Source organism: Megalobrama amblycephala, linkage group LG16 (assembly GCF_018812025.1).
Source record: "Megalobrama amblycephala isolate DHTTF-2021 linkage group LG16, ASM1881202v1, whole genome shotgun sequence".
Taxonomy (NCBI): Eukaryota; Metazoa; Chordata; class Actinopteri; order Cypriniformes; family Xenocyprididae; genus Megalobrama; species Megalobrama amblycephala.
Genome location: NC_063059.1, coordinates 25779743 through 25804000, shown reverse-complemented (window position 1 = coordinate 25804000; position 24258 = coordinate 25779743). Strand labels below are relative to the sequence as shown.

General features: G+C 37.6%; 1 protein-coding gene across 3 annotated transcripts; it reads left to right on the top strand.

The window, feature by feature from the left end:
• Positions 1-28: 28 nt before the first annotated feature.
• ccdc9 (coiled-coil domain containing 9) lies at positions 29-22014 on the top strand. 3 transcript variants are annotated; one of them, XM_048160181.1, is made up of 16 exons: positions 29-174; positions 655-710; positions 1362-1466; positions 1671-1820; positions 6970-7362; positions 7750-7833; positions 7909-8076; positions 8666-8847; positions 10779-10837; positions 11063-11107; positions 13955-14069; positions 14923-15064; positions 15184-15655; positions 16508-16636; positions 16729-16827; positions 20710-22014. In XM_048160181.1, the coding sequence occupies exons 2-16, from the start codon at positions 708-710 to the stop codon at positions 20712-20714; spliced, it is 2151 nt and encodes a 716-aa protein (XP_048016138.1). In that variant the 5' UTR covers positions 29-174; positions 655-707; the 3' UTR covers positions 20715-22014. The 3 variants fall into 3 exon arrangements, with proteins under 3 accessions (XP_048016138.1, XP_048016137.1, XP_048016139.1); XM_048160180.1 differs by having other exon boundaries at positions 11060-11107; XM_048160182.1 differs by lacking the exon at positions 11063-11107.
• The last annotated feature ends 2244 nt before the right edge of the window (positions 22015-24258 follow it).

Here is a 24258-nt window from a genome sequence, read left to right as displayed (position 1 = left end):
ATTGGTCAAATACCATACTAAATGACTTTTATTTTGTAATTCCGCCTCTTTTGACGCTCACGTCCCATCTGGAAGTGGAAGCTAATGTTAACGGAAGTAGATTGAGTGATACTCGGTCCCTGTTGATCGAGTGCACCTTACAAGCCACTTTTAGGGGCGCTGCACTTGCCAGAGGTAAAACAATGTGAAATTGTAAAGCTCTTATGCATGCATTTACATATGTTCTTGAGTATGTTTGTATGTAATTTTCAACTGCCTTTTTGTTTCACTGAGCAAATCAAAAAACGACTTGAGCACGACTGCTGAATTGGGCACAGAGACACTTGGCGGTTTCTCTGATGATATTGATACATTGTTATAGTTCACACACTCCATTTAGATACATAGTTTACTGTAAACACACTGCCAATGAATACGGACGTTTAGCTCGCTTGTTCGTGGTGTTGTTCTCACTAATACGCTTATGCAGGGCTTTATACAGCCTAGTCTGTGTTCATAAGAGGGTTTATGGTGATGCCAACCTCTCCAAATATTGTGTGGTTTGAATAGGGTCGTGTGATCAAGCATGCAATTACATTTGTCAAAAAAATAAAAACACTTTTGTACATTTTGCCCCCATTGCATCATCATTTATCTTGGTCTCTTCCCGTTTAGGTATAGGAGTTTCTTCAGCTCTACACCTTTTGTTTTAGGACAGGCTTCCAGCCATGGTGAGGCTCAATATCTTCATTCTATCATACAAGATGTTCTTGAAATATTTCTTGTTCACCAAATCATCATATTAGACGGATTTCTGAGACAAGTAAACAGTAATAAAATAAATTAAAAAAATATATATTTTTTTGTGTGAACTATCCCTTTAAATGGTGATATTTACCCCCTCAATTTGATTTACAGGGACAATGTTACCTTTTTATAAGGGCAATTTTTCTAACCTTATTAAATGTATGCAATATTTCTGGACCATGTGACACTGAAGACTGGAGTAATGGCTGCTGAAAATTCAGCTTTGCCATCACAGAAATATATATGCACACACATACATAAATGTGTGCGTGCATGTGCACATGCATTTTGTATATTTCAGATACTTTGTATGGGGAATTATGTATATATTATTATATAAATTGTGTATATAATTTTATTTTACGTTAAACATGTAGTCAATAATATGCTCATTCCTGGACAAATTATTCCCAGTAGTAGTTCAGACCGAGAGGTCAGATCTGGTCTAAATATGGTGAACATGTCGCCCCAGTGTGGTAACCAAAAAAAAAAAAAAAACTTAATCACATTGTTGTTTCCTTAGTCTCATGTATTTGCTGCAGTTGTGTGTCATCTCTCTCTTCTCTTATGGTCAGTCTGCTGTGGTGGATCTAAAGACAAAGGAGGAGAAAGATGCTGAGCTAGACAAAAGGATTGAAGCTCTAAGGAAGAAGAATGAGGCTTTGGTCAAGAGATATCAGGTGAATTCAGATGATGAAATTTGATAGCCTTCTGCTACTTTGTTTATTTTGTGTACTAATAATTATTTATTTTGACTTGAGTTGGTTTTGGTTGTTATTCATTGTACGTGCATTCAGTCCTTGAGATGCTCAGATTCAAGGCTTTTAACTTGATCAGATTTTATTAATTAATTTAGTTTACTTTTCTTTCTCTTGTGTCACCAGGAAATACAGGAAGATAAGAAGAAGGCTGAACAGGAGGGCATCGCCGTGACAACAACTCGCAAACCCCGCCCTCATGAGCCTGAGTCGGAACGGAGAAAGACGGAGAAGGAGAACTTCACAGTGACAGTCGACTTGTCTAAACCAGTTGCGGTAAAGACAGATGGCAGAATGATTTTATAGAAGCACCATTTACCACAATGTGCCATGATTAAATATATTATGTTATCATTTCTTTTGCAACAAAAAAAAAAAAAAAATGACTGTCTGTAGGATCAGATGCCATCTCTCTTGTGTATTTTTACATTTTAAGCAACATCTCAATGAGCACAAAAACATTTTCCAAAATGTTGACAAGACAAAGATTAATATAACATCTGTTTAACTTATAACACGAAAGTAAGGTTAATAATATAACTTGGAGAACAAAATTTTCAGTTTTATTCAAATTAGGGTGATGCAAAAATGAGTACACCCCACTGAAAGTCTCTGGAGCAAAGCTAAATTTTAGACTACAAATGTCTAATTTAACAAGAATTCAACCAGAGGTGAGTCTAATTATTCATTACACAGCTGTCCAGCAGACAGTTGACGATAAAAGGATGTTAAAACCCCTTCCCATTTCATGCTGTCAGCAATGGCACCACATGGAAGAGAAATGTCACAAGACCTGAGAAAGAAAATAATTTCTTTACACCAGAAGGGTGGAGGCTACAAAAAGATCAGTAAAGCTTTACTTTTCAGCCAGAATACTGTAGCAAAAGTGGTATAAAAATTTTAAAAAGATGGAACTGCAGCCATCTCACAGAGATGTCCAGGTCGTCCGCGGAAGTTAACACCTAGACAGGAGTGTCTTCTGATGAGAAGAGTTGAAGAAAATCAGCATGCAAGTTCACTGCAGTTATCTAAAGAAGTAGAAAGCCAAACTGGGGTGACTACTTCCCGTGACACAATAGGTCGTACACTGCAGAGGAATGATATGCACGGGTGCCGTCCACGAAAGAAGCCTCTCCTAAAGGCACAAAAAATCCCGCCTAGAGTTTGCCAGGGCTCATGCTGACAAAGATGAAGACTACTGGGACTCTATACTCTGGAGTGATGAGACCAAGATAAATGTTTTTGGAACTGATGGCTTCAAAACTGTATGGCGTCGCAAAGGTGAGGAATACAAAGAAAAATGCATGGTGCCTACAGTGAAACATGGTGGTGGCAGTGTCCTTATGTGGGGCTGCATGAGTGCTGCTGGTGTCGGGAGTTGCATTTCATTGATGGCATCATGAATTCACAGATGTACTGCTCTATACTGAAAGAGAAGATGCTACCATCACTCCGTGCCCTTGGCCGTCATGCACTTTTCCAACATGACAATGATCCTAAACACACATCTAAGGCCACTGTTGGATTTCTGAAGAAGAACAGGGTGAAAGTGATTCAGTGGCTCCTGATCTGAACCCAATCGAACACCTATGGGGAATTCTGAAGAGACAAGATGAGCATCACTCTCCAACCAGCATCCATTCTCTAAAAGAGGTCATTCTTGAAGAATGGAAAAAGACAGATGTTGCAAAATGTTGCCAACTTGTTCATTCCATGCCTAGAAGACTTGGTGCTGTCATTAAAAATCATGGAGGCCATACAAAGTACTAGATGTAGTAGTTTTTGTTGTGGGGTGTACTCATTTTTGCATCACCCTAATTTGAGTAAAACTGAAAAATATGTAATCTAAGTTCTATTAGTAACCTTACCTTCATGTTATAAGTTAAACAAATGTTATATTAAACTTAGTCTTGTCAACATTTTGGAAATTATTTTTGTGTTCATTGAGATATTGTTTAAAATGTTACTTTTCAAACTCATTTACGCTGAGCATGTGTGTGTGTGTGTATATATATAGTGTAAACCACTCATAACCTTGGCCCCACCACAAATAATTAATTAATTAATTAGAATAGTTATTGTTTTCATTGTGTTTGACCCACAAAACCTTAATAAATAAGGTTATGGCACCAAATTTCAGATACCATTGAAATTTTCCGATTCCAATTCTCAATTTTTCACAACAAAAACTACTATCCTTACTAATATAAATTTCAAATATTATTAAAGACAAGTAAACAGTAATAAAATAAATTAAAAAATATATATTCTTGTGTGAACTATCCCTTTAAATGGTGATATTTACCCCCTCAATTTGATTTACAGGGACAATTTTACCTTTTTATAAGGTAATCTACAGGGAGTGCAGAATTATTAGGCAAGTTGATTTTCTGATCATATTTTTTTTCCAAGTACATTTTACCAATTCCAATCCACATCAATCTTAATAACTACCATTAATATTGTTTTTAATCATTTATAAGTGATACATAATAGTTCATGAAGGCTGGAAATGAAAAACGCCTATTATTCAGGTGTGCAGAATTATTAGGCAGGTTTTCTTTTACAGGCCAAATGAGCCAAAAAAGAGATTTAACTCAGACTGAAAAGTCAAAAATGATTAAATACTCATGAGAAGGACGCAATACTAATGCAATACTAGAAATTGCAAAGTTAAAGCATGACCAATGGACAGCAAAACGCTCATTGGGTCAGCGGGGTCATACAAAAACAGGTGGAAAAGAAAAGACGCATGTTAACTGCAAAAGAATGAAGAATTAAGGTGAAGAATTAAGTGTGAAACCATCAGGAACCCTTTAGTCTCCAGCGCCACCATTTTCCAGAACTGCAACCTACCTGGAGTCTCCAGAAGTGTGAGGTGTCAGGATCTCAGAGACTTAGGCTAGCTAAAGAATCCTAAAAAATGACCCGCTCTTAATAAAAATCACAAGCTGAAGTGTTATAAAATACATTAAGACTGGGTTTTTATAGGCCTTATAGACAGACAGATTGAGAGTGACTCTTGAAGGACCAGCACCACATCCTCTTGTACCACCGTTTGAAGAATTCATCTTCCAAAATCTGACAGTAAGTTTTAGAAGATAATTTTTAGTCCATATCTGCAAGACGGACATTTCAGGATAAGAGATGGACTAAAAGTGAACTCCCACACCTTACTGCCAGATTCTGGAAGATAAATTCTTCAAACGGTGGTACAAGAGGATGTGGTGCTGGTCCTTCAAGAGTCACTCTCAATCTGTCTGTCTATAAGGCCTATAAAAACCCAGTCTTAATGTATTTTATAACACTTCAGCTTGTGATTTTTATTAAGAGCGGGTCATTTTTTAGGATTCTTTAGCTAGCCTAAGTCTCTGAGATCCTGACACCTCACACTTCTGGAGACTCCAGGTAGGTTGCAGTTCTGGAAAATGGTGGCGCTGGAGACTAAAGGGTTCCTGATGGTTTCACACTTAATTCTTCACCTTAATTCTTCATTCTTTTGCAGTTAACATGCGTCTTTTCTTTTCCACCTGTTTTTGTATGACCCCGCTGACCCAATGAGCGTTTTGCTGTCCATTGGTCATGCTTTAACTTTGCAATTTCTAGTATTGCATTAGTATTGCGTCCTTCTCATGAGTATTTAATCATTTTTGACTTTTCAGTCTGAGTTAAATCTCTTTTTTGGCTCATTTGGCCTGTAAAAGAAAACCTGCCTAATAATTCTGCACACCTGAATATAAGGCATTTTTCATTTCCAGCCTTCATGAACAATTATGTATCACTTATAAATGATTAAAAACAATATTAATAGTAGTTATTATGATTGATGTGGATTGGAATTGGTAAAATGTACTTGGGAAAAAAAATATGATCAAAAAATCAACTTGCCTAATAATTCTGCACTCCCTGTATGTCAAATTCTTACATTTAATAAAACGTAATTAGAATAAATGGTGTTATAGGGCTTTTACCATTTAAATGAAATCGATCAACAAAATCCCTCTTTGCAATGCGAAGGTGACACAGAAGCTGCATCTAAGGTGGTGTTTAGATGTACATAGACTGTTTAATAAAGCTCAGAATAGGTGAGGTGAATGCAATTACACTGCAAATACATTTGCTTAAATGAGAATTTGGATATTGAAAAACGGAATGTATTAAAAAAAAAACTGAAATGTGAAACAAAAAGCATCAGTAGGTGACTGTAAGTTACAATCTTAAAGAGTGAGTCATTTAATCAACCAGTTAGTCTAAACAGCTGATTCATTCAGGAACAAAGTAAGTGACTGTGTGATGAATGGGTCATTGAATCACTGACTCATCCGATTCGATCAAAAATGTGGATTTATTTTTGTTATCGACATAGACATTGCACACCCCTGAGAACTGTGATGTATATCTTCACAGCCCTAAAGTCCATAGTTTGTCAGACAGATGGCTCTTTAAAACTAAAATATTAAATGGGAAGTGAATACGCAAGTATGTATTGGATAAGTACCTGTGTTTCTTAATTCAAGTTTTATTTTTGAAGACCAATAATTATTTGCACCAGCTTCAATAGAGAACAAGAGCCTGTAGAAGTTAATTGCCACTCCCGTTCCTTATAGCTCTGAGAATTTTAATTTCCCACCTGGGGAAGGTTGAGACAAGCTGCAGAGCATTTTAATCAATACCTGCAGAGTTTCAGTGGATCACAGATGGCTCATGTAGCTGTGATTGAGCCACCTATTGTGGTCTGTGAAGGTCATGCCTTTCCATAACTGGAATAAAAGAATTTTCTTAAAATAAACTTGTTGAACTAGACAGATTGACATGGAAATCACTGCCCTGTAAAGAATCTGATTCACTGATAATGTTATTTGCTGTTTTGATATTAAAAATAGTTTTAGTTAATTAAAATAAATGTAAAATAAAATATAAAATATTAATTGAAAAACCTAGAAAATTAGAAATTGGCAAAGTTGAAGTTGAATTATTAAAATAAATAAAAGTCAAATAAAAAATAAATTTAAGCTGAACAATTTGTTTTTTAAACAAAAACTAATAAAAATGACAAAAGCGCATACATTTACTTAAACTAAAATTAAAATGAAAACTGAAAATATAAAAGGCAATTCAAAATATTAATACATAAATTCTATAATTTGTAAAAAAAAAAAAAAAAAAAAAAAAAAAAAATATATATATATATATATATATATATATATATATATATATATATATATATATATATATATATATATATATATATATATATATATATATATAAAATACTAAAATACTATAATAATATATACATGAATAAATCCATAATACTATAAAAAATACTAAAATAACACTGCCTCATGAAATTAACTCAAAAAACAGGTCATAAGCTTTTTACTCATGGAATAAAAACCACAAAAAATGTATACTGCCTTTCTAGGAGAAGCGTGTGGTGAATGACAGGAAACCAGCTGGTAATCGTGGTGACCAGGGTCTAGAAGAAGAAGAGTCTGGTCGGCCTCGCTGTGAGAGTCCCCCCAACAGAACCGGATCAGGCCGGCTGAGCAGAGGTGGCCACCGCGGGGGAAGAAGAGAGCCTCGTCCAAACAGAGGTGAACCGTGGCCAGACAGACAACCTCAGGATGGTGAAGGTGGAGAGGGTCCTGCTCGTACTGAACGCTCCTCTAGAGGAGGGCGGAGGGGAGGAGGAGGAGGAGGAGGAGGAGGAGGAGGAGGAGGAGGAGGAGGAGGAGGAGGAGGAGGAGGAGGAGGAGGAGGAGGAGGAGGAGGAGGAGGAACACAAGGAGGGCCAGGCTCAGACAGGAAATCAAAGGTCACCACTGACTTGTTATAAATCATTTTGTAGTTAAGATATTGTAGAATATTGTTGTGGTACATTAATTTGCTTACATTCTCCTTTCTGTTCATTTTACACTCCTCCAAATGACTTTGTAAGTCCCTGATTGCTGTTGCTTGCAAAATTCATTATTTATACACAGCCGTGCTTCAAGCATATATTATATCGTTGTAAGATGAAACATTGCTGTTTAAATAAATATAAGGAATTTTTTTAAAGCACTGACAGGAAGTATTCTTTATGAATGTTCTTTTTGAATATTTTAGATCTTTGAAAACAGTACCAAAGTTTTAGTATGTAGACACCAGAATCATAATCTACAAGTATTCGAAAATTAGTTGATATCCAGTTTTTCATCTTCAGGAGTGGGAGGAGAAAAGAAGACAGAACATAGAGAAGATGAATGAGGAGATGGAAAAGATTGCTGAATATGAGAGGGGTCAAAGGGTATGTTTCGATCAACCCAACTTTTTTTCCAGCCATTATCTAGGTGATATTTTCACACACATTTATCCTTTGCAGGCTGATGGAGAGAAGAACCCCATCAGGAACTTCCTGGATGATCCACGGCGCAGTGGGCCAATCCCAGACATTGACCGCAAAGAGGGAAGCCGACGACATGTGCGCAACTGGGGTGGAGTTGACTTTGACAATGTGAAGACTGGTGCAGAGGTCGAGAAAGAATGGACGGTACTGAACATTTTAATTTGTTTGGTTTAGCTTAAAACACAAGACACATACACTACTGTTCAAAGGTTTGGGGTCAGTAAGACCACATTAATAGGATGCATTAAACTGATAAAAAGTGACAGTAAAGACAACATTTGTTTGTACAACATTGTTACAAAAAAATCTTTTGAACATCCTAAAAAAATCACAGTTTCCACAAAAAAATTAAGCAGCACAACTGTTTTCAACATTGATAATAATAAGAAATGTTTCTTGAGCACCAAATTAGCTTATTAGCATGATTTCTGAAGGATCATGTGACACTGAAGACTGGAGTAATTGCTGCTGAAAATTCAGCTTTGTGATCACAGGAAAACATTACATTATTAATGCATATACAACTGCATAGCAACGCACTCTGACCTGCTTAGCAACTGCATAGAAACACTCTGGCAACCACCCACAATACCCTAACATTGTGAAGGCACACTTTGCATGAGTTGCCGCCAGTCATTTTCTTCAGAAAATGTAAAAATCTTGCTTTTATTTTCTCATCTCATTGCCTTTTTTCTTTTTCAAACTCTCATTCTCTGTTTCCATCTCATAACAGAATCGTAGGCCAAGTGGTAAAGGCTCAGTGGATATGACATTATCCATGACGGGTCGAGAAAGAGCCGAATATCTCCGCTGGAAAAAGGAGCGAGAGCAGATTGACGAAGAACGGCTGGCTCGTCACCGTAATGCCACTGGCCAGTGGAAACGAGAGTGGGATGCGCAGAAAACAGATACAATGTGAGTTTCAAAGACATAAATGCTGACTATTATATCTATGAGCCATTAAACACTTAAAGGGCCAGTTTACTCAAAAATGTATTTCTGTCATGTTTTATTCACCCTCATTTTGTTCCGAACCCATATGTCCTACTTTCTTCTGTAGAATACAAAAGAAGAAATTAATTCTACACATTCACTATATGGTGAAAAGAGACCAGTACAGGTGCTGGTCATATAATTAGAGTATCATGAAAAAGTTAATTTTTTCATTGTAAATTATTTTTTAAAATGAAACCTTCATATATTCTAGATTCACTACATGTAAAGTAAAACAAAAATAAAAAAGTTTTTTTTAATATTTTGATGATTAGAGCGTACAGCTCATGAAAGTCCAAAATCCAGTATCTCAGAATATTAGAATATTTACATTTGAGTTTCATTAAATGACCATCCCTACAGTATACATTCCGGGTATCTCTTGTTCTTTGAAACCACACTAATGGGGAAGACTGCTGACATGGCAATGGTCCAGGAGACAATCATTGATACCCTCCACAAAGAGAGTAAGTCACAGATGGTCATTACTGAATGTGGTGGCTGTTTACAGAGTGATGTATCAAAGCATATTAAATGCAAAGTTGACTAGAAGGAAGAAATTGGGTAGGCAAAGGTGCACAAGCAACAGGGATGACCACAAGCTTGAGAATACTGTCAAGTAAAGCCAATTCACACACTTGGGAGAGCTTCACAATGAGTCAAATGAAGCCGGAGTCAGCGCATCAAGAGTCACCACACTCAGACATCTTCAGGAAAGGGACTACCAAGCCACTTCTGAAACAGAAACAACGTCAGAAGCATCTTACCTGGGCTAAGGAGAAAAAGAACTGGACAGTGAACAGTGGTCGAAAGTCCTCTTTTCAGATAAAAGAAAATTTTGCATTTCATGTTGAAATCATGGTCCCAGAGTCTGAAGGAAGACTGGAGAGGCACAGAAGCCAAGCTGCTTGAAGTCTAGTGGGAAGTTTCTGAAGTTAGTAATGATTTGGGGGGCCGTGACGTCTGCTGGTGTTGGTCCATTGTGTTTTATCAAGTGCAAAGTCAATGCAGCCATCTTCCAGGAGATTTTGGAGCACTTTATGCTTCCATCTGCTGACAAGCTTTATGGAGATGCTGATTTCCTTTTCCAGCAGGACTTTCGCACCTGCCCACAGTGCAAAAACCACTTCCAAGTGGTTTGCTGACCATGATATTACTGTGTTTTATTGGCCAGCCAACATGCCTGACCCCTGAATCTATGGAATATTTTCAAGAGAAAGATGAGAAACAGTCGATCCAACAATATACAGATGATCTGAAGGCTCAATAGTGCCTCAGCAGTGCCACAGGCTGATCACTTCCATGCCACACTTCACTGATGCTGTAATTTGTGCTAGGAGCAAGTCATTTGCTGTAATATGTGCTGCCGACCAAGTATTGAGTGCACAAATGAACATACTTTAAAGAACTTGAATTTTTCTGTTTTGAAAATCCATTTTTTGATTGATCTTAGGAAATATTCTAATATTTTGAGATACTGGATTTTGGACTTTCATGAGCTGTACGCTCTAATCATCAAAATTAAAAAAAAAACTTTTGAAATGTTTTACTTTACATGTAGGGAATCTAGAATATATGAAAGTTTCATTTTTAAAAATAATTTACAATAAAAAAATGAACTTTTTCATGATATTCTAATTGTATGACCAGCACCTGTACATTCTTTAACATTTCTTTAGAAGATTGTCATGACAGAATTATTATTTTGGGGTGAATTATCCCTTTAAGTTCAGCTCTGACAATTTTATTTCTGTCAGTGTTAAAAAGAGAGACAGAGAAAGACTCTGGATAGGATTAATGCATGCTGACAGGGTGAGAATAAGACAGCCAGTGACCCTGAGGCGTTTTCACAGGTTCAAGGAGGACTCAGCTGTGGCCGGAGAGGGCACACAAGAACAAAGCAACAGGAGAGGTAAATTGCATTTAAATCACAAACACACCCACCAGAGTGACCACCTGACACCTGTTCAGCACAAATCATGAATGTCACCACACATTACTATAGTGTCTTTTATTTTATATAGCCAATCAATAGACTGTTACATGTAGTTACATGTACACATTTATGACGTTTCTGCTTTGTGAAACTTGTCTTTTTGGCTGTTTGGTGATGTTCTGTGCTGTGGTCTCTCAGCAGCTAGGGGGCGCAATGCCCATGTACAGCAACGCAGTGGACCTTCAGGTCAGCTAAAGGCATGGGACTGTGTGTGTGTGTGTGTGTGTGTGTGCCGAATGTCTATTTACCCCACTTCACATTGACCCTAGTCTGAGTGCAAACAAACAGCTGTTCCTGCACTGATAGTTTCTAATTGCATCCCATTCTGTCATAAGTTATAGTGGATGGGTGTGTATCTGATTGGATTATCTATTGTCATAAGATGCAGCTCTCTGGATAGCGCATAATTGCTTTCTGCCAGTTGCCTAGCCATTATTACACACTTGCTTCCCGGTTATTTTGCTGAGCAGAAAACATGCAACCGGCCACTTTACTTGATTGACCTTTTTTCCTCCTTAAAAACTCAAAGTAAAAGCTGAGATTAGTCTGTCATATAATATCATTAACGTAAGTAGCAAAACTGTAAATGAAGTGTTACTGTAAATTAACACTGTAAATTTAAGTGTTTCAAATTCTAGTTTTGACTAATGGTAACAACTTAAAGGATTAGTTCACCCAAAAATTAAAATTCTGTCATCAATTACTCAACCTTGCATCGTTCCACATCCATAAGACCTTTGTTCACCTTCGGAACACAAATGAAGATATTTTTAATGAAATCTGAAAGGTTTCTGTGCCTCCATAGAGATCCAAAGAAACTACCACTTTCGAGGTCCAGAAAGATAGGAGAGACATCATTAAAGTACTCCATGTAACTCCAGTGGTTTAACCTAAATCTTATGAGGCGAGACAAGTGCTTTGTTTGTGCAAAAAAACATAATTTACCACTTTATTTACAAAATATTATTATCCAAAGTGTGTTCACGCAACATCAGCTCTCGCGTGAACACAAAACGCATGTGTCATGGTGCTCTCTTGAACACTCGCGCATATACGTTGTTGGCGCGTGGGTCTCTGGACACAACACGCATGTATTGTGAACGCACGTTGCAGATCAATATTTTTGTAAATAAAGTGGTAAATTATGTTGGGGTTTTTTTGCGCAAAAAACAAAAACAAAGCATTTGTGTCACTTCATAAAAACTGGGGTTAAACCACTGGAGTCACATGGATTACTTTAATGATGTATTTACTACTTTTCTGGACCTTGAAGTGGAGTGGTAGTTGCGTTGGATCTCTATGGAAGGACAGAAAGCTCTCAGATTTCATAAATATCTTCATTTGTGTTCCGAAGATGAATGAAGGTCTTACGGATGTGGAACAAAATGAGGGTGAGTAATTAATGACAGAATTTTTGGGAGAACTAACCGTTTAAATTTTAGTTTTGACAGTGGTAAATAAGTCTCTAAACAGTTTGTCATCTTAATTTCCTTAAAGGTGCCCTAGAACTTCTTTTTAAAAGATGTAATATAAGTCTAAGGTGTCCCCTGAATGTGTCTGTGAAGTTTCAGCTCAAAATACCCCATAGATTTTTTTAAATTCATTTTTTTAACTGCCTATTTTGGGGCATCATTAACTATGCACCGATATATAGGTTGCGGCCCCTTTAATTCTCGCGCTCCCCCTCCCCCGGAGCTCACGCTTGCCTTGAACAGCATAAACAAAGTTCACACAGCTAATATAACCCTCAAAATGGATCTTTACAAGATGTTCGTCATGCATGCTGCATGCATACATAGGATCATGTGAGAACAGTATTTATTTGGATGTATTACATTTGATTCTGAATGAGTTTGAGGCTATGCTGCATGGCTAAAGCTAACATTACACACTGTTGGAGAGATTTATAAAGAATGAAGTTGTGTTTATGCATTATACAGACTGCAAGTGTTTAAAAATGAAAATAGCGACGGCTCTCTTGTCTCCGTGAATACAGTAATAAACGATGGTAACTTTAACCACATTTAACAGTACATTAGCAACATGCTAACGAAACATTTAGAAAGACAATTCACAAATATCACTAAAAATGGTGTGTGTATGTCTTTTCCATGTACTGAACTCTTGTTATTCAACTATGCCAGTATAAATTCAATATTTAATTCTAGGGCACCTTTAAACATTGCCTGTCACTTACATCCTAAGTGTCTGTGGACCCTTAAAAAAGCATTAACATGACTCATAAAATAAAAATTGGTGATTTGTGGAGGTCTTTAATTTGTGGATGGAAAAACAGGAGATGCTTCAGGACTCAACAGTAAGGATTTTTTCTACCTGCCTGATCAGGCCTCTAGTCCTGTTTTTTTTTTTTTTTAATGGCCCCAACATCTAAACATGCATTTATATTTAGATTTATGATTTGACTTTTTATATTTATATAATTCTTTAAAGGTGTTATTAATCTTTATTTAGAATATTTGTTTTTACACTATTTAAGCATTATTATACACTTAGTTTTATCTATTACAGAATTGGTCTTAAATATTTGCAGTAACAACTCTTAAATTTGCTTTACTTAAACATACACTCTTAACAATTTGTAGATACCCTGTAGGCCTTGCATCCTCTGGAGATGTTTTAAATGAGGCCATCTGCACAACACCTAAAATAAAATGTTGTATTAATTATTTTTTTTACTTTGGAAATGAAACCATTTGCAAATATTAATTGGGGTACTTCAGTATCATTGGTTTTGAGTGTTTCACAAACCCAGTATCTACCTCACAACGTTCAAGTCTCATCACAGTGCTGTCAAATCAAGGGCACATTTGCATGTTTTTCTCATCCGTTCTCATCCTGAAGAGTGATGCATAGAGGGGCAATCCATCAGAATGACAGGTGGCCATCTGTTACTGTGAGCCCAGGGTCATCTCTCTCCACCACACATTTCATATGTACAATTGTTTTCCAAGATCTTGCTTAGCCCCATGACATCCTTCAAGGATAAATATTGCTCTAATCTCTGTTATGCAGAAGACAGCAAGAGACCGCCCAAGGCACCAACCTTCGGGGACTTCATGGGGCAGGGCAAACCCAGACAGGGAGGCCGTGGACGAGGGATGGGCCGCGGTCAAGGCAAAAGCTACAGGTATGCAATAGTTCTCCTCATTATGGAGAATAATCCCATTTTTTGGATGGCACCAGCATTTCTCTAAGAAAGGGGATGTCCATTCCTGCTTGTGGAGGTCTGCTATCCTGCAGAGTTTAGCTACAGTCCTAAACACACCAAAACTAGCTAATCAGTGTATTCAAGATGACTAGAAAATGTGCTGGGGTAAGTTAGAGCTAAACTCTGCAGAACATTGGCCATCCAGGAGCACGCCCTAAACTGTAGTTTAAAAGAATAAGAATATGCTCATGACCACCATTTTGAAACTTAAAATTACAAATCAGATACACTATTGCCTCAAGCTTAATGGGTATATGTACGCAGTGACCGTTTCAAGTCTGTAAGGCTACGTTCAGACTGTCAGTCCAAATCCGATTTTTGTGCATATCCGTTTGAAATCCGATCAGATTTAGCAAGTGTGAACGGCCAAAAATCACATGAAATACGATTTTTACCAATCCGTTTCGAGCAACATTCATATGTGTCAGAGAACGATCACATGTTAGGTGAGTGGGCGGCAAGCAGGCAGCGCGTCAATGTGGTGTGGGACTCATTCAGGACAAATAGTGTTTCCATTACAAATGTAATGTGGTCAAATGTGTTTTTTAATACCTCCATATGTGGTTTCTGTGATCTTATCACAAAATGTTTTTAGCTTGACCCTTTGTGATCGAATCACAAAAAACACAGCTTAATATCAGGTGGTAACAGAACCCATTATTTGCTACATGCGTTTGCTGTTTGGGGGTAGGCATTATGGGTAGAGAAATTATCGTTCTAGAGAGCGTTTCTTGAACCAACATTAATTGAGCAACATAATTCTTTCCTAAAGCATGCATGATAATCGGTGGGAAGGAGAAAATGAAGAGGAGAAAGGAAGAAAGGAGGAGCAAGAGAAGGAGAAAGATGAAAAGGACAAAGGGAAAGAAAACGAGATTGAGGACGGCACCCTCAAGGCTCCATTATCAGACAAGGTAAGAGGCCTGACAACACTTAACAGGTAACTGAGTATTATGGTACCAAGAGTTCTTTTTGAAGGTTGATTTTAATTAGTCTGTGTTTCATTTGTTCCTGACCTTCTCCTGCTGTGCAGAAGAATGATGGAGGCCTTGCTGAAGAGGATGAAGATGAGTGGGAGGATGCTAGCGATGGTGAAGAGGAAGATGCTGAAGAGGATGAAAAAGCAGATCATGAGGAATACTCGAAAGATGCTAAACCAACAGAGAAGACCCCTTCCTCTCCTGCACCCTCTACTCCCAGCCCAAAAGAGCAACGTACCCCAAGACCCAAAGTCCATATCCCTTCCCCACAGGAGACGCTCAGTACACCAGAAGGGCCCAAACCCCTTAGCCCTTTCTCTCCACTCGACGGCCACCAGCCGGTGTCAGACTGGGGTGAAGAAATGGAGATGCTTTCTCCTAAGAGCAGTCTGGGTGAGAGCCCTCTGAGGCCCAGCAGCACTGAAAGCAGTCCAGCCCAACCCAAGAACAACCAGGCTGAACATAACATGTCCACCACCCCCGGCCAGCCAGAAGAACCAGAAAGAAACGAAACCACAACTACAGGTGGAATAATCATGGTCTTTATTTAGTACATCACAGTTTCTCTTTTTAGCGGTGCTTGCTAAGACGCTTAGCAAGGCCTGGGGTATGCTTTGTTTTTGCACCTGTCATTACATCTCACACATGGTCAAGCATCCTAGTCTTTCAATTGGCCATGAACTCATACAGACTGGAGTCTGTATAGTTGTGTTCTCCTTCTACTCTTTCAAAGTCAAGTTGTACAGACATTACATTTTGACCTCCTCGCATATCCATTACTGTTGGCTAGATCTTCATATTCTGTTCGTTTTACTTCCATTTTCTGATCTACTTCGACTGGTTCTTCCAAGCAACAGCCCAACCCTTAGTATTGCCCCCAGTGGAGTGCTTTTCAAACCTGTCCTGGGGACTCCCCCACCATATTTTGTACGTTTCCCTCATCGGACATACCCAATTCAAGTTTTGCAGTCTCCACTTAAGAGGTGGTGAGTTTAATCAGGTGTGTTAGATGAGGGAGACATACAAATTGTGCAGTGCTGGGGATCATCCAGGACAGGTACAAGAAGCACGGCTCGAGTAGACCCACCAAGTCAACTGCATGCATGTGCTCACGGTATGGGCTGAATGCGCAGTTTTTGCGAACACTGCTGATGACGAAGTTTACGTAACGCACCCAAAGACGTAGTGGCAAACAGAAAATGAAGCATACTTTAGCGACCACCTAGAACATGCTAGTAACACACTAAAATGACTAAGACTTGTTAATTGAAGTAAAGCTGAAGCTCAATAATTGTCTTTTTTAAATGTTTTTTTTTAGTAATGTCAGAGTTTCTTTGGTGTCTTAGAAGTGAAACTTAAGTGTCTTTTCACATTCAGTGGAGCAGTCAGCTTCCTGTGAAACACAAGAGTCTGTACCAGCTGAATCTGCCGACACTACCACCTCAAGCAGCAGTGACACGGCAGATTCCGCTGTGCCGCCCACCCCAGACGGCGCCAACCAGAGCAGTAAGTCAAAACATTGTATTAACACACAAAGTTCAAAATATGATTTCCTCCAGATGAAGAATTAATTGTAATATCCTATTCATCCTCTGCAGAGGACAGCGACGTCCCTATTATAGAGCCGGATCAGAGTGAGTCTAAAACAAAGGCTGTGGAGGAAACGGCAGTGGATTCTTCAGAGCAACCGTCCTCAGGTGCTGTTCTTATTACCAGCTTTGAGACTGTGGCTTTTCGAAAGAAGTCCCTTACTTCAGCTGACTTCTAACAACTAATCAACGTCCTCCTTTTTTCAGTCTTCAATCTTTCTGGTTTCTCTCTGTCTCTCCCTCCCTGTTCACTACACTCATGTCTCCTTTATGTCCCCATGTCCATCTGTCTCATGGCATGAGATGGTTTCTGCTATCGGGCTTGTCTCTATTGACTTTGACAAATGGGAATGCAGGCTGACAGTCCTCCCCTCCTCTGGGACCGACTGCTTCTGTCTGCAGCTTCACACTGGCTGTCATTTTCCACTGTGAACCTTGCACACCTCCTCCAGCACGACTAATATCCCGCAATTACTGTGCTCCCGGATCCCCTTCATTGTCGTTCATGCACCTCTTTGATTTACGCACCTCTTCCTGGATGACATTTTTGGATATGGGTTCTAGCTTTTTTCCCCTTTCATGCATGTCACAAACTGCTTGAGCAAATTGATTGTATTCCATTTTTACAAAAGCATGTATATGTGTGAGTGTGTGGACTGTAAACGGGATGGTCTATAACATCATCCAACAGGATCCCATTTGATCATTATTGAGGGGAAAGCTGTTTGGCTTTTCTCCCAGAGCAGCTTGCAGAAATGAATTATACAGGGTAAACCAAATGTGGTTCCAGAGACTGTATGGCGTCTTATTAGATTTCATGTCATTTTAATGTTTATCATGTATGAATGTCTATCATGCCACACAGAATGAATGTACTAAGTTGCAAATCAACTTACTTTTTACAAATAAAACCTATTCCTTATTCATATATAGACTGTAAAATAATAAGTCTAGACTCTAAGATGATCAGGGTTCCTGCAGTCTTAGAACACATGGAAATATCAAGAAATTTTAAAATGATGCTTTCCAGGCATAGAAAATCTTAAAAATCATGGAAATTTGTGAGTAATCTTCTAGTTATGCCCTGTTCTAAATTATTTAGTCAGCTAGACTTGAGTTTTTTTTTTTTTTTTACTCGTTTTGAAAAACAGTTTTGACTCGTTTTGCCACAAACACATTTAGATCTAATTTCTATCTGACATACACTTAAAGGGTTATTTCACCCAAAAATGAAAATTCTGTCATTAATTACTCACACTTATGTCTTTCCAAACCCAAAATACCTTCATTCATCTTTGGAACACAAATAAAGATCTTTTTGATGAAATCTGAGAGCTTTCTGTCGCTCCATTCTGAGCAACACAGCTACCACCTTCAAGGTCCAGAATGGTAGTAAAGACATCATTAAAGTAATCATTGTGACTCCATTGGTTTAACCTCAATTTTATGAAGCAACACCAGTGCTTTGTTTGCACACACAAAAAAAAAAAAAAAAAAAAATTCAAGAAAATATTGACCTACAATCTCTAGTAGGTGGAGCACCACATCTCATGCATGTGTTGACTCAAGACCAGAATGTGAATTTTTTTTTTTTTCCCCGCAAACAAAGCACTTGCATCACTTCATAAAATTGAGGTTAAACCACTGGCGTCACATGGAGTACTTCAATGATGTCTTTACTACCTTTCTGGACCTTGAATGTGGTAGCTGCATTGCTCCCAATGGAGGGACAGAAAGCTCTCAGATTTCATCAAAAAGATCTTTATTTGTGTTCCGAAGATGAACAAAGGTCTTAAGGGTGTTTAATGACACAAGGGTAAGTAATTAATGACAATATTTTTATTTCTGGGTCAAATAACCCTTTAAATACATGCCAGTAATCTTAACAATTTTTTTTAAGATTCCTTATCCAGTAATTGTGAACAACTGGAAACTTTGAAATTCATTGCTCAAAAGGAATGGGAACCCAGAATCACACTCAATTCCTGGTTTTATAACAGCAAAAAGGAAACTGGATTTTGAAAAACACAAATATAAATCAAATGTATATTTGAATTTCAATATATATTTGAAAAACACAAATATAAATCTTGCACAAAACAGTTTTGCATGAATAAATGTAGCCAAAAATTATGAAATTCTAAAAGAAAAATGAAATTGGTGGCCTTTATCCTTTTTTTTTAAGTTTGAAATTTGAATACTCCTTTTATTTATAAGGTGTGGTCACATTCACCATTATTCAGTGAATTTTCGCAGTCATTTTAGTAGGAATCCACACAATCTGGAATTTTGCATTTTCTCACACAGGTTTTGCAATGGCTTTAAATTGGTCACACAAATGTGCAGCACTGACCAACAGAAAGCTTCTTGATTTAAAGGCCCACTGGAACGTGCAGCATTATTCAGTGTGTTGACGTAATTTCAACTGAAACAGGAAGACAGGGTGATATATTGAACAGCCCCGCCCCTTTTTTAAAATAGCCAATAGCGTTTTGTTTATGTTACAACTCAGCCAGAGCGGTTAGACTCAGTAAAGCCTCTGTCTCCTTCTAATCTCTAACCGTTTCTCCTCATAATGTCCTTTATATCGCTTACATGCAGCATTCTATGCAAAATTCAAATGGGTCTGATACCTTTTGTGGTCTGTGCCAGCTCGCGCATATGATCCGCTCTGTGCTCTCGTGTCTCTGGAGCAGAATGTGTTCGCGTTGCGGCGGTTCATGTGACACTAACGCAAAAACGGACTTCATTCGTGTCAATTGAAAGCATATTATTTACAGTGTCTGAATCCTTCCCTATTCTCTATATAGTGCACTATGTGACATTCACCATGTAGAAACTAGTAAATGTGTGAGCAAATGACCGATTTCAGCCAAGGCTTCAGCGTCTATAGGAGGAGGCGGGACTTCAGATTCTAGAGAGCATTTGATTGGACCAGAGATGACGAGAAACTGAAGTGCGATGTGATGTCATGAAAATCCGTGATCCATTTTAGCGGAAGTGAGAGACTAAGATTTGAATGTTTATATGTCCTAAATGCGAATTTTGTCATTGTTTTGGGACACACCAGCTTATTCATAACCTTAAGGCTAACATATTCATACTAAAAGCTAAAACACTTAAATTTTGATTTCAGGGGGACTTTAAAAGTGGCTTTTGTGAGAGCAGTGCTTCATACCTCGCTAAACTATTAACAATATACAGTGGAGCTTTTGTGCCTGCAAAAATTTGCAGAAATATCGCTAATGTGGCCGCGCCTTAGCCTGTACTCTGTGTCTATAGGATGTTTTACTTTTTACACAAGTTATGAATTTGTAGTTTATACTGTTGACATTTGGCACGATGCTGGAATGATGAATAAATGTTGTGCTGCTTGTTGCTTCTGATTGTCTCCCTTTCCCTTTGAGCCAATTTGAATTGAGGAACCACTCCTTAGTGTTTTGTAAATGTTTGATGTCATATCCTCTCCAATGCCACCAGCTCAACCCTGTCACTTGGGATCACTGTCCTTCTCCACCTGCTCCTGCTTATTGTCATTACATCATACCAGATAATTATGCAACTAACTGCTCATTAGCAACTAATTGTGGATGTGATTTCTGGCCAATTCCCTCATTCAGGTTTCCATTGTCCACATGCACCCTGGAAATCAACACAAACGCTCAATAACAAGATTCTTGTATTTCCTGTAATTCAATTACTACGCTACATTTAGCGCATTTAACAGAAGGAAATGTCCAGGAAAACAGTTTTTTTTATTGCTAAAAAGCTTTTATGAGGAAACTGCAGTCGACTTTCAGATCAGAGCGGTAATAAAACCCTAAGAAAATCAAATGTACTTTTTTGTCTTTGAATTTCACATTAGGAGGCACTGTAATTATTCAATACACTTACATGTTTGGTTTAGTATCATCTTATTCATATTATATCACTTATACTTGTGTTTTCGTGTTACTCTTTTCATCCTGACTACTTTATATATGTCAACAGGCTGAGGACTAAATGCAGTAGGTGAACTCAGTGGTCCACAGACAGAGAGAAGGTAAGCAGAGGAAAGATGAGACATCAGGTGTAAAGGACGACTGTTGACTGTAAATTAAAAGGTCGAGGGAACGTCTGTGGATCCCCGCCAACGCTTCATCCAAACAACTTGCTGCATTGTTTAAGTATTCCTCATTGGTTGGGACTCTATGCTGTTGTCGAGCTGTTGCTGCTCTTTTCTCACATTTACCCTGGGACTAAAAAGTAAAGCATATTATACTCAAATCTCAAGATTACGTTTTTATGACGGAGCAGTGTAAGTGCCTGTTCCCCAGCGTTGTTTGATCCACCCTAAGCCACTAAAAGACACAAAATTAGGCACAATAGCACTCAAGATACATGTATTCGCAGTTCAAATTTATAAGAACATAAGGTGTATTTATTGCTGAGAGAAGCATGCTTGACTTTTTGCAGTTTCTTTGTAAACTAGGGCATTTTTTGTTTGTTTGTTTGTTTGTTTTTGTCAGGGCTACTTTTGAAACTATTACATAAAGATGGAATTCTCAATGGCATTTTAATTTTAATATTATATACATGAGGATGAACTGTGGTTTTTAAGTTTACTATAAACAATTGGTGCCCTAGACATTATGTGCACACTGACCAAAGATGAATTCATGGTAAATTGTAAAGAGTTTGAATGAGGAAATCTAAACAATTAGGGCATCAAATAATGTGTAACTCATTGCTATCAAATCTAATATTAGTTTGACCATTTTTAATTGTTTGTTTATTAATCATGTTTAGTAATCTTATGCATTTATCACAGGTGTATTTGTGTGTTCCTGAATTTGAATAAATAGAGCAGGAGCTTTTAAACTGACAGACATTCCAATGCTTTGTGTGAGTGCTTGTTTCTCTCTTCACATGTGCATTGTATATCCCTGTTTTTCAATTGAGCTCATGGAGCAGAAAGAATCATGACATTTGTGATTGTATCGTACCTGCTGCATCTCCCTGCAGACGAAATGTCTTCCTGTTTGGAGTAATTATATATAATTTGGTTTGCCTCTTGTAGGAGGTTTGGTTTGGCTTTTCAGATGTGCATGTAGCATGATACTGAAGTGTTTGTAGGATTTTCCTCCTAAGTTTTCTTCTAAGACTACATGCAATATGACTATATTATTATTGTTTTAGTTTACTGGAGATATTTTGGTTTCTTTTATCAACATATGACGTGTGAACCAAGCAAGCAGTGCAAATGTTTCTGTACTTTGTAAGCTGTCATATCAAATAAATGACATCTTTGCCTTATGTATTATTTCATATTTGTCTTAAGATGTTGTCTTCAGTAAGACCAAGGTATTTATGCACTTAAAGGATAAGGATTAGTTCACTTTCAAATGAAAATTACCCCCAAGCTTTACTCGCCCTCAAGCCATCCGAGGTGAATATGACTTTCTTCTTTCTGATGAACACAATCAGAGATAATAAATATCCTGACACATCCGAGCTTTATAATGGCAGTGAGCAGAATCGAGTATGAGCTGAAGAAAGTGCCTCCATCTACATCCATCCATCCATCATAAACGTGTACTCCGGGGGGGTTAATAAAGGTCTTCTGAAGCGAAGCAATGCTTTTGTGTAAGAAAAAATATCCATATTTAACAAGTTATGAAGTAAAATATCTAGCTTCCACCAGACCGCCTACTGTATTCAACTTGGGAAGAAAGCGCAATGCCTCTCGCAGTTCAAAAAGCTTATGCTATGTCCTAATGAATGAATGAATGAAATTTTTTTTATTTCGGTTGCATAACATATGAATGTATGATTTACTTAATAAGCATAAAAATATAAACAGAATCAACCGAAAAGGTGTAGGCTTGAAGCCATGGCTTATTACACCTACCCTTATTACAACATCACATACCCTCCAACTGATGTTAGATGTGCAATTCCATCATTACAATTTACAATTTTATTTTTTTACACATTTGCAAAGTAAATATAGATTATGTATTTGACTTATAGCTATGCCCCCAAATTTCAATGCAATAGGTCATATATGGTACTAAGAGAGAACAATACAAAATATACAATGTAAATTTGCTTAAAGGTGCCCTAGATTATGTTTTTAAAAGATGTAATATAAGTCTAAGGTGTCCCCTGAATGTGTCTGTGAAGTTTCAGATCAAAATACCCCATAGATTTTTTTTTATTAATTTTTTTAACTGCCTATTTTGGGGCATCATTATAAACGCGACGATTTTATGCTGCGGCCCCTTTAAATCCCGTGGTCCACGCCCACAGAGCTCGCGCTTGCCTTGAACAGTGCATAAACAAAGTTTACACAGCTAATATAACCCTCAAAATGGATCTTTACAAAGTGTTCGTCATGCGGAATCGCGTAAGTACAGTTTTTATTTGGATGTTTACATTGATTCTGAATGAGTTTGAGGCTATGCTCCGTGGTTAATGGCTAATGCTACACTGTTGGAGAGATTTATAAAGAATGAAGTTGTGTTTATGAATTATACAGACTGCAAGTGTTAAAAAATGAAAATAACGGCGGCTCTCTTGTCTCTGTGAATACAGTAAGAAACGATGGTGACTTTAACCACATTTAACAGTACATTAGCAACATGCTAACGAAACATTTAGAAAGACAGTTTACAAATATCACTAAAAATATCATGTTATCATGGATCATGTCACTCAGTTATTATTGCTCCATCTGCCATTTTTTGCTATTGTTCTTGCTTGCTTACCTAGTCTGATGATTTGGTTGTGCACAGATCCAGACGTTAATACTGGCTGCCCTTGTCTAATGCCTTTTATAATGTTGGAAACATGGGCTGACATATGCAAATATTGGGGGCGTACACTGTTACGTAACAGTCGGTGTTATGCTGTTCTTCGGAGGTCTTTTAAACAAATGAGATTTATATAAAAAGGAGGAAACAATGGAGTTTGAGACTCACTGTATGTCATTTCCATGTACTGAACTCTTGTTATTTAACAATGCCAAGATAAATTCAATTTTTCATTCGAGGGCACCTTTAAGAAATACTTGATTTTATGTAATATGGCAATGGTTCTTGACATTTTTGACAATACATGTGTTATGTGTGGTTTCCAGGATAATTTGTGATCTATTATTACTCCTAGAAATTTTATTTCCAATACTCTTTCCAAAACCACATCATCAATCTTTAAGTTTGTAATATTATGTATTTGTCGATTACCAAATATAATATATTTGGTTTTGGTAATATTTAAAGATAGTTTGTTTGCATCAAACCACAGTTTAATTTGAAATAGTTCTCTCGATACATTTATGAGAAGCTGGTGCAAATTCTCACCAGAACAGTATAAAATTGTGTCGTCCGCATATAAGACACACTTTAGCAAATCAGACACTTTACAAAGGTCATTTATATATAAAATAAACAATTTAGGACCCATCAGAGACCCCTGGGGCACCCCACATGTCACCCTACACATTTCAGAGTTTTCATTATTAAAGTGTACATACTGGTACCGATTGCCAAGATAACT